The 11,078-nt window shown below is 39.5% G+C and overlaps 1 protein-coding gene across 1 annotated transcript; it reads right to left on the minus strand.

The window, feature by feature from the left end:
- Positions 1 to 385: 385 nt before the first annotated feature.
- LOC146371700 (sphingosine-1-phosphate phosphatase 1-like) lies at positions 386 to 9,506 on the minus strand. The gene is made up of 3 exons (XM_084953663.1): positions 8,465 to 9,506; positions 3,768 to 3,857; positions 386 to 2,580 (listed from the first exon to the last, which is right to left on the minus strand). The coding sequence occupies exons 1-3, from the start codon at positions 9,143 to 9,145 to the stop codon at positions 2,029 to 2,031; spliced, it is 1,323 nt and encodes a 440-aa protein (XP_084809789.1). The 5' UTR covers positions 9,146 to 9,506; the 3' UTR covers positions 386 to 2,028.
- Positions 9,507 to 11,078: the final 1,572 nt, after the last annotated feature.

Here is an 11,078-nt window from a genome sequence, read left to right on the forward strand (position 1 = left end):
CAAAAACAAATTGCTTCCATTGTGGAATGACAAGTTAAGAGTCACATTTGGTGAAATTCTTCTATTTTTCCTGAGAGATGATGTCTTGAGAGCCTTCAAAGTAATTTCAACAGAAATCTAAGATTTTACAGTCTCTACGTGCATATGTCTTCTTCTTTTTTGTCAATTTGGCCACAATATTTACAATATTAAAAAACACAACACACTAGTATAAAAATCCCAGATGCACTAAATGGTTTCCATCGATTTTCTTAACCGCTTATCCAGATCCATGTTGTGGCCATCACTGGGTGAGAGATGGGGTACGTTGTGGACAGGTCTCCCATCTATGTTGTGAGTGGCTTCACCTGAATTTATTTATAATACAACAAAATAAAATATTCTTTTTTCTTTTTAAAATATTTTATTTTTTATTGTCTCCAAATGTTTTAAATACACACAGGTATCAGACAACAGGAGAAAAAAAAAAATGGGAGAACTGATGGAAATAGCAGATCTATAAATAGCCCTACATGTTCTGATATAAGTCGGGCATTGATATTCGGACTGATTATTAAAACAACACAAGAAATTACAAACACTTACAACAATCAGACAACTTTTAGGGTCTAAGGTTTTGCAGACTGCGAGAGTAAGGAGAACTGAAACGTCTCTGGCATTCAGAGCAATAAAGTATGAATAATATATTCCTTTGTTTCCCAATACAACCATTCATCAAATACAATGATAAAATAATTTATCAAAAATATTGTTTTTCATCAATTCTCTACTATCAATCAACTTAACCTAAATTTGGGCCAAAGTTACACAGGACAACGCTGAATATGGAAATGTAGAAAAATAGTGATGACATACACGACCCACTAAAAGGTAAAGAGTCCTCCGTATTTACATACAGGTCATTAAATGTCCTGACGCCTGGAAGCTTAAATACTTACAGTATTTTTCATCGCTTTGATTTACAGATTCATATTTTGGTTTAATTTCAAAGAGTCAAACTCTCCAAAAACAAAAAAAGTTATATTTGAACAATAGATTCCACAATGATGAATATGAGCATCATTACAGTACTTTATATTTAAGTAGCTCCAGTTAACACTTAAATGTGTTGACCACAGGTGGATCTTAAAGGATAAGGCAGGTGATATCCCATCCATTTAATAATTCAACAAATCCCCCAAAGAGATCAAAATCAAAAGTCACATTACTTTTAAACTCCTCCAGAGCATGGCTGTCAGCTCATAAACTTAAGCCAGTGGGTCTTGCAGTTTTTAGCAAGTAATTATTCATAAATAATTAATACTTGTGGTTTTATCTGTATCAGCATGACTGCATACGTGAGCTGTTGTTCTCATGGTAATGAAACGTCACACCTGAGGGGTGTAGTACAAACAAATTTCCCCATAGCCAGGCTTTCTTTGCCTCTGCTGGCTCAACAAAACCTAAAACCACAATTGGAGATAACAGATATGACAACAGTGGTTCTTATCGTTCTCTGTTAGGCGAGGTTTTCTGAGTGCTAACAAAGAGGGCATTTCACAGGTCACGTGACTCTTCTTCTTCTTCTGCACAAAAGGTTCCCTATGTCTGTTGCCTAGTCGATCAGAGATGTTATCAGATGATAAATTGGTGATGCATGAAGATAACATAAATGACAAGAGATTAATGCTGCAGAAAATGATTAATCTTGGGATTTATCCCACAGAGCCATAAAATAAACATTTTAATTCAAGTTAATTATTTTAGTGCTGAGTGAGCCCTCTGAAACTTTCAGCTGCTCGACACAGCACTTTAAACCATTAATCTGACTTCGTAGTACACCCCTCTGGCTGGATACACACCGCACTGTCAATCGATTCATTACTGATTCTAGTCTTTTGATGGGATTTAACGATAATGGAAACACATAATACCATAGGACTTATCCTTTAAAACGCCCTTAATCATGCAGAAACAGAGCCTTCCCTTGTGTCAAAACAAGCAGCATGTTCACCATATCAACAGGACATGGCAGTTTGCACACAACAGTTAGGCAAGACCTAAGATCTTAAAGAGAAGAGGCACAAAGCACGCACAACTAAAACCCACAACACTGTAGACGATGTAACGATACGGCAGCTCCACTTTCATTTGCTGCCTCGCCCGTCTTACATCGTCCATGGGCAGCCCAAATAGTCGGCATAAGAAAGGAATAGTCACTGCTTTCATAATCATCCTCGTGACGAGGAGTACGGCGACTCCGATGAAGAAGCGTAGCATGGAGCGCAACACCAAGCTAACGCTGAGTGATGGCAATGTTAGAGGAAGCGATGACAGTGGAGGATCCAGCTGGAGGCCCAGCTGATAGTTCACGTGGGAAGCTAAAGCAGCTCCTGCCCCAGTGCCCAGAGCTTGAGCTGTATCGCCCCGAGAGGTGCTCCACGAATCCAGAGAGAAAGCCACAAGTCCGAAGCCCACATGTGATATGACAATCATAAGTGGAGCGTAGCTGCCCATCATGTAGTAGTTGTCAATCTTCCCCAGAATTGGTTGGAAGAAGGCGAGAATAAGGAGGGTGTACAGGAAGCCAGTGATTACCTCCTGAAACACAGGGACATAAATCATTGTAAAGCAGCAAGACAGTTTCGGTAGCATTTAAGGAAAGACAGAGTGCTGACAAAGCATATTTAGGGCTGATGATATATGTTTAATAACAATTTAACTTTTTTTTTTTTTAAAGTAACAGTAGTACACACATCCAATAAACAACCAAATAAAAAATGCTTTGCTGCTACCTGTCCTGTAGGAGGTGCTACAATTACACTTTCCTCCATGAAACGTGTCCTTTAAGTTGCAGATTACTCCACAGTCATAAAAAAGTCCAGTTAGGATCAGGTGAGGTGCTGACAGATGAGCAGGTGTTACCATTGGATGAAGCAGTATCTCCATAGAGCTGCTGCCAGGTCACAGGTTTGCAGGTCATAGTATCTAATCTAATCTCAGCGCTTTAATTTGTTTATTGGCTCTGTTAACACCATGTTCCATGAATTATAAATTTCAAGTTCATACTTATGTTAAAAACCTGTTAATGGGCTTAGCATTGTGTTTTAGTGACAATACAGAAATGCTAAAATACTGCATCTTCAAATTATATTTAAATAAATCCAGGAAAAAGTAATAAGAATTATTACTAAACCCTTCTCAGGATTATTTCTATTTATCTACACCATTTCCAAATTCCCAAGGTTTCCCTAATTACAATAAATTTTACCTTTTCCCTAAAAAGCCAGCCTGAAAGACCATTAACCAAAGGCCAAGAGATGTTTTTTATCAGAGGTTTCCAAAACCCAGCAGTATGGTACGCAGATTAAAAAGAAAAAAAGGAAAAAAAAAAGCACTTACTTCCTCTAACCGCTTAAGCTAAACACAACAGGAAATGTATTAAGTAATCAAAAAAAATGAATTTGATACTAACAATTGGAAAAATAATGTTTTGTTTTCAACTAAAAGTCATCTGACAGCTCCTCTCACTGCAACAGTTGGACCGAAAGTAATTTTAAGTATGCATGCAAGTGATTTCTGAGATATGCACGCCACTCGCAGCAGGTATCGTGACAGTGGAAGTTCTCAGAAATGCATTTTGCCTTCCTAAAGTTTCATATTGAGGCTACACTAAGACTATAGTATAAGAAGGCAAATGCCTGCAGGCCATAATGGAAGTAAAAGATGCTGAATGAGGATCACCACTGAGAACATTTAATTTCAGGTTAAAAACTGCAGTTGCTTACCAGAACGGAGTGCATCCCCATGTAGACTCGGCTTACACAGACCAGGACACTCCAGCTAAGAGCCACACAGAAGCCCAAGAGGAAAGGATACTATAAGAGAAAGCAGAGAATGCATTAAAAAACCTGTTCACTATCAGTTTAAATCACGGCTTTAAAAACTGCTGTGATCAGCAACCTAAAGCATATTGTATTTGAAACTGATGCAAAGGTCACTGAAAACGTGTTGTGAAAACAACTCTGAGTCTCCATTAGTCTGCCCTTTGTCACAGTAGTGCATCAAAAGCTGAACACTAACATCAGAATGCTCACAATTGCAGCAATGTTGAGGCATCTGTTTACCATGATTAGCACCTTACTCAGCGTTTCCTGAGTAACATGACACGACTATCAGCTGAGAATGCATTTAGTTTACACAAGTGATGCCAAACTGAACTATTGGTAGAGTAAACTGCGACCTGATGTTATCTGTGTCCGAAAAGTCGAATTAAGCAAGTTTGATCAATATTTATCGTGGGTGGACATGAAAGAGTTGCAGATTTCCTGGAAAAAGTTGTTGAGATATTTAATTCAGAACCACAAATGTCAGCTTCACCGTGGTGCAAGATGAAAAAAAAAAAAAAAGTAGCTGCTTCATCCTCTGAACCAATCAGTTGGACTGACCAAAAAACCAACAATTAATTCTAGCAAATATTGGCCTTGGAGATGGCTCTCAGCCTATCAGCAAATAAGAAGCCATTTACCAATGGCAGTGGCCAATGATTATCTCTTGTTCCATATTAGCTTTGGCTAAAGATTTAAAAATAGTGCAAAGAGAAGCTGGAAGTCTTTACACCAGCTGGGTTATTTTCATAAAACTAAAAATCTGGCACAAAACAGAGAATAAATAACACCAAAAAACAAAAATTAAAACCAAATAGCCGCACTGGCTATCAGCCAAATTGTCATCTATATATTTAGATAACCCTCCCGCCATAGTATGACAGCTTTTTTTATGGCGTATATCTTATCTTTTGAAACCTTTTGTAACCTTCTTCTCTGAAATTTTTCACCTCTTCCTCTGAAGTCCTGACACTGCAGCAACCTAATAACACAGAAGAAGGTTCATGCAGTTCAGAGAGTTACATTTATTCAGTTCAAGGCCTGGTTGCAGGTGTACCATCAACAACACACACTTAATCAGGTACTGAGCGCTTCCTCCCTGGTGCTGACCTTCCTTTCTCTCTCTTTCCATCCTTTTTATCTCTCGGCACAAACCCCCCTTTTATATCCTCTCCCTCTCTGTTCCTTACTTTTGCCTCTGCCATTGCTCAAAGAAACGATACAGGCCAAATTCTTAGGCAGCTCCTGTTTTTGTCTCTGCTGTGTCCACAAAATAGAAATAACAGTTTAAGAAGAGACATATAATGGACCCCTGTTATGTTTGTTTCGTGTACTTAGGCTTGTTTTACTGTACCACTGTGAAGGAAAACATAGTGAGGCAAATGAAAGACGTGTGTGAAAAAAAATGAGGTCTTTCAAATCAAAAAAAGATTAGGTAAGCATTAACTGTAGTTTTATGATGAATTCACTACTCAAAGTTGCATTTAAGAGTTGTTGCCACCTCTTTTTTGGGACAGAGTCCATTTCTTTTTTTGGTCATTTATTGATTAAAAGTTCTCACCACTCAATATAACCCATTCACAGCTTTAGACACATGTTTATCTGTATTCATTGATGCGTTTTAAGTTCAAACCATTTTAACTGACTATGCAGGCAGTGGATCACTTTTGTTTGGAGCATGAAGGCTGCCAGAAAATGCTCAGGATTTTCTATGAGTCTGTTGTGGCCAGTGGGATTCTCTATGCTGTTGCATGCTGGGGGAGCAGGCTGAGGGTCGCAGATGCCAACAGACTTAATAAACTAATCCGTAAGGCCAGTAATGTTGTGGGGATGGAGCTGGACTCCCTCAAGGTGGTGTCGGAGAGGCGGATGCTGTCCAAGATAAAGACAATGTTGGATAACACCTCCCACCCACTCCATGACATGCTGGTCAGTCACAGGAGCACGTTCAGTGAGAGACTGAGATTACCGAAAAGCACCACTGAACGACACAGGAAATCTTTCCTGCCTGTGGCCATCTCCCTGTACAACGCATCCACTTAACACACTGGTTACTGCTACAAATACACGTTTCTTTTCCAGCTATTTATTTATTTATGAGTGACTTATGTATGTATATATATGTATATATAGTACTATTCTTAGTTAGCGTATTGTCTGTCTTGTCTTAATCTTGGTTTATAATGGAGCACTGTAACAAAAAATAATTTCCCCCAGGGATTAATAAAGTATTCTGATTCTGAAAAAAAATGTTTTGTGTTCTTCGATCTGGTCAAACTGGACTTCCCCGCCCACTTTCCTAGAAAAACGACTCAATCACAGGATACCTTTGACACTTTCTCCTCCCAAAGCGCATTCATTGCTTCCTGCTCTTGCTCTGATATTGTGATATTGTTCATTTAAATAAAAACAAAACACAGCTTGGTTCTTTCTCCTTATGTGAACCTCTGTAATCCAGCTGTCAGTCCACTTCTTTAATGTCTTGTTCGGGGCACAAATCAAAGCATAAGCTTGATATATTACAACTTTTGTTATGATTCGATCTAAGCTGTGCTGTTCTTCATTAAAGACTGGTCACTGAAGACTAACTGGGATTTAAATGGCAGTCCTTCAGAGGGATTGGCCGGCTCTTTGACACCGAGGGGCCCTGCACAAAATAGTGTATGCTGGGCTTCCTGTTGGTTTGCGCTTTTCAATGTCAAGTTTACATGAAAAGAAAAAACTAAACAAAAAAGAAAACATTTGGACCCCATCTGGGAACTTGGCACCTCTGCCCACCTGTGCCGTGAGTTATCAAAGTGTCCTCATATCCTGTGTTAAAGCTAGACCTTTGAAATCTAAGGCAACATGAAGAAGAAAAGCATTTACAATGGTGTTCAAAGAGCATGCCTTGACCTGGAATTTCACATTTACAAATCATTTCTGAAGATAGCATGTTTCACTGAGTAGCATAACAATTGGAAAAGCTTTGTATTGAGATCGCAGTAAAAGTAAAGCAAGCTAGTATTTGACAGATGCTCTCAAAATATTCCAAAATGAGCCTCTGCAACCTTTAGAAATCATATTTATGGCTGAAATATTACAAAATAAAAAGTTCACCAAGTGTCACTCTGACACGAAAAGAACTGAAACTGCTAAAAGGCATGCTTACGCAGCATTTCTCCTGCATATCCAGCATGTTATATATTTTAGCAACCAAAAATAAAAATGTTGCCTTTGCAAAGTAAAATCATTAGGAGTGCAATTTTCAACAAGGTTTTATAAATGGCCAAATAAAATAACAGGAAAATATATTAACTTTTTTTTTTTTTTTAAAAAGTCAACACAGATTTGTGTCCTTGAATATATGCAGATTAAACAAGCTTATGCGTGCGGTCACCTCACAAAAGTCTATTCTAAGCCAAAAAGTTCTGCTATACAGCTGAAAGTAACATCTAGTGCTCCTGCAAATGCCCTTTTGTACAGTCCTCCAAAATCCCAACTGCACAGTGATCAGTGTTGATGACCCTGTGCTTCAGAGTTCACCGGGAATGAGAAAAGAGTGAAAAAAAGCATCAAAGAAAACAAAAATACAGTATAAAACATACAGGCAGTGGCTGCAGTGGACATTTTTTAAATTGTTTTTAACATTTAGTTTCACTTCAGCTCTTTGTATGTTATAGCTTCAATCTTCTCCACAGCCGACAACAACACAAACACGAGTAGCCCACAGACCGGTTGCACCACATATTTTTTACACTGCCCAATCTGACAAGAAACACTCTTCAGCAGAGAGACAGGCAGTCCAAAAAACTGCCAACGGACTATTTACAGGCTGCCATAGCTGAACAATAATTTCCAACTTATGTGTTGGTCTTAAATGATAAATTCTGATAAGCTATAGAAATATCTCTTACTATTTCAGTTTTCTGAAAGATGATTATAATTTTAAAGGATGATCCACTTTGCAGGACCAGCAGATGTGTCAAATAGCACTTTGTAGTAAAAACATGAAGCAACACTGAGGATTCAAACTCCAGGGGTGTAACAGTGTGCATACAAAGAATATGCATCCTGTTCAGGCCTGTTCCTGTCCAGAGGAAAGCCATTGTGTGGATTGTGCCTTGAACACTCGGCTATGAAACTGGGACAAGTGGGATCTCTGTTTTTCACGGACAGTCGGAGAGTACTGGAGTCTCTCTACAACTTTAACTACAGTAATCATAGTTTTATGTGGATTGATCATGCTGACCACCATGCACAAGGAAACATTCAACTCCCTAATTGTCCATTCTGGGACAGAAAATACCCCCGCTGGAGACAAAGATCCCCTTTGGGGTTGTGTCCACTGTCAAACTCTAACAAATCAAACAAAAAGTTTTTTTTTTTGTTTTTTTTTTTTAAATTGCATATCTTATAATAGTAAAATATCAAACTGCTGCTACAGACAAACTGAGCCAGTGAAGCTCTGATCTAATCGCCTAGAGGTCAGTGGGGAAAAACTTCTACTGGACACTGTAATTTAGTTGTTTTTTTCTTCTTCTGGGGTCTGTCTAGCTATATATTTATTACACTTTTTTAATCCGATTAAAGCACCTGGACTGTGTACATATGCTCACCTGCCACCGTCCGTAGGTCAGCATGAAGAGACAGAAAGGCAGGGCCGTGCCCGTCATGGCGTGCGTGGATGGCATGCTATACTCGGAATTGTAGAAGACCTCCACCTTTACCACAGGAGGAGAGGCCGGTCGGGACCAGCGGATCATGTCCTTGGTGGACTGTCCCACGAACAGGTTCCAGGCCCAGACCACGATGAGTCTCCGGCTGACCAGGGCGTCGATGTTCCATAAGACGAAGGGGAAAAAGATGATGAAGAACATCTCGTTGCCCAGCTCAGTGCCAAACGTGAACAGGTAGAACAGAAACTTGTTGTGGATCAGGAACTCCTGACCGGTATCTCCGGTCAGTGAGTTCCTCCGGAGGGGTTTTGCTATGGTGGTCTCTGAGTCTGCTGCTGCTGCTGATGAGCCATCGGGCCCGGTGGTGTCGTCACCCAACATCCCGTTAACTTGCGGCGTGGGACCATCTCCGGCGGCTCCATTTCCAACGCCTGCATCTGAGCTCTGTGCACCTTGCTGGACCCGCTTCCTCAGCCCAGGACGGTCCGGCTCAGACACCCCGCTGTCCGGTGCATCCGGAAATGTTCCTTCAACGCCGCAGAAATGTTGAAACCTTGCTACAAGTTCGGGGTCCTGTAGATAATTACATATCTGCACAAACGTCTTTACAAAGTTCGCCATATTTTAAAATAATTTATATCAGTTGGCAAACAGGAGGTAACTCTATTTAGTCATAAAAAGCGGAGTTCATTATCCAGGAAGCTAGACAGAAGTGCAGCTCGGCGGCCGTTGCATTCCTCTCAAATAAAATACCACAAACCGAGCTAGCAGAGCGGCTAGGAACGCCTCTATCTGCTACCTGCAACCAAAGCACCGACCTTGAATAACAGCATGGAAACTCTGGCCCCGAGCATACAAAGTCCGTGACAGTTAACCATTACTTCGCAGCGTATGTAACGCGAACTCATACAAACAACAACTAACTGCGTCAGGCCGTTATTCCTCGTTTTGCTAGGATTCTTCTTCGTCTGATTTAATGTTGTCAGGCCAATCCACATGTTCAGCTAGCACCCCCTGCTGAACATGTTGCACATTACACATGATCCAATTACTGCAAGACGATGATAATGTGAGGCATCCCGTCTGATGATGACTGATTAAAGAGATACATTAAGACACTTCTTCTGTAGTTTGGTTAGGTTAGATCACACTACTACATGTTGTTTTTTGTGTTCTTTGCATAGCACTAGCTTATATTAAATATTTATTGACACACACCTGTCAGAGATTCATTGTAGGTATGAATAGATTTGAATAGCTTAAGAAACTGATACACAAAAAAGAAACATTCATTTATTGAAACATATGCAAATACTGTGTATAAGGCAAAAATTGAGTTCTAATGAGCTCAAAAATAATTTTTTTGGTATGACCACATTTATTCATCAACACAGCCTGAACTCTTGCAAGTTTTAAGTTGTCTTCGGGAATAGTTCTCCAGGCTTCTTGAGGGACTATTAAAGCTCTTCTTTGGATGTTGACTGCCTTTTGTTTTGTTGTCTGTCAAGATGATCCCACACTGCTTTAATAAGTTGAGGTTCAGGCTTTGGGAAGGCCAATCCATGACTGATGGTGATCCATTAAATGTTTTTTCTCTCAGCTATGTCATTATTGTACTGTCAGTGTTTTGGGGTTCATTGTCATGTTGAAAAAGGCTCTTGCCAGTCAGGTGCTGTCCACATAGTATTGGGATTCGGATCATAATATGAAATTATTTTTCTGCATTCATAATTCCATTAATTTTGATAAAATATCCAACACTGCTGGATGAAATGCTGCCCCCACTCATGACAAAGCCGTCACCGTGTTTTAAAGATGACTATAGACACTCATTGTTGTGTCTCTTTCCTAACTTTTATACATACTGTCAATGATTTGAGCCGATAATTTCACATTTGGATTAATTACTATTCTATTTGAAAGCCTGGAGAATTATTGCTTTTGACTAAAAATAAAACAAAAGAAGCCTGGCTCCTTGGAAGCAAAATGTAAAGAAATGAAGACTTTTGCACATTCATGTATCGATATAACTGTATTTTCCTCCAGCTTCCTAATAAACCCATGAAAGGATGACCTGTTTGAATTATACTTGAACAAATTCCTGATATCAGATGTTTCACCATCATGCACGTTTTCTGAGTATTAAAAAGAAAAAATATAAAACCCCATTAACACGTATTTTAAATACAAATACGCGTCCAACCCCAGCATTTAAATTAATGCGGAAAGAAATCAGACATTTCAGGCCAGCTCGTGCGTCTGGACGGAGTTATGTATAAAGTGGAAACCTGAGACAATAATACCAGCAATACTCTAGAAAAAGACCTTAAAAATAAAAGTTTGTTTTATCAAGAACTAACAGTTAGTCCAGATTTGGGCCAGTGTAGATTAGTGTGGCTACAGTGTAAGCATCGGTGGATATTAATAACAATTGACTTTGTGCACCCAACCAGCTCCAAATCTGGACCAGCTCCATATGATTACAAAGAGGCTTTTATTTTTGAAGCCTCAGTCCGGATACACAGAGCTCCATCGTGGCGATCTTGACTCCGGT

This window comes from Perissodus microlepis, chromosome 15 (assembly GCF_051167445.1).
Source record: "Perissodus microlepis isolate ML-2025 ecotype Zambia chromosome 15, ASM5116744v1, whole genome shotgun sequence".
Lineage (NCBI taxonomy): Eukaryota > Metazoa > Chordata > Actinopteri > Cichliformes > Cichlidae > Perissodus > Perissodus microlepis.

Excerpts from the sequence above, each read along its gene's own strand:
- LOC146371700 (XM_084953663.1), bottom strand. The coding sequence starts at position 9,145 with ATGGCGAACTTTGTAAAGACGTTTGTGCAGATATGTAATTATCTACAG. Across the intron at positions 3,858-8,464 it reads TGACCTACGGACGGTGGCAG|TATCCTTTCCTCTTGGGCTT; the intron begins GTGAGCATATGT and ends TTTCTCTTATAG. Across the intron at positions 2,581-3,767 it reads TGGGGATGCACTCCGTTCTG|GAGGTAATCACTGGCTTCCT; the intron begins GTAAGCAACTGC and ends CCTGTGTTTCAG.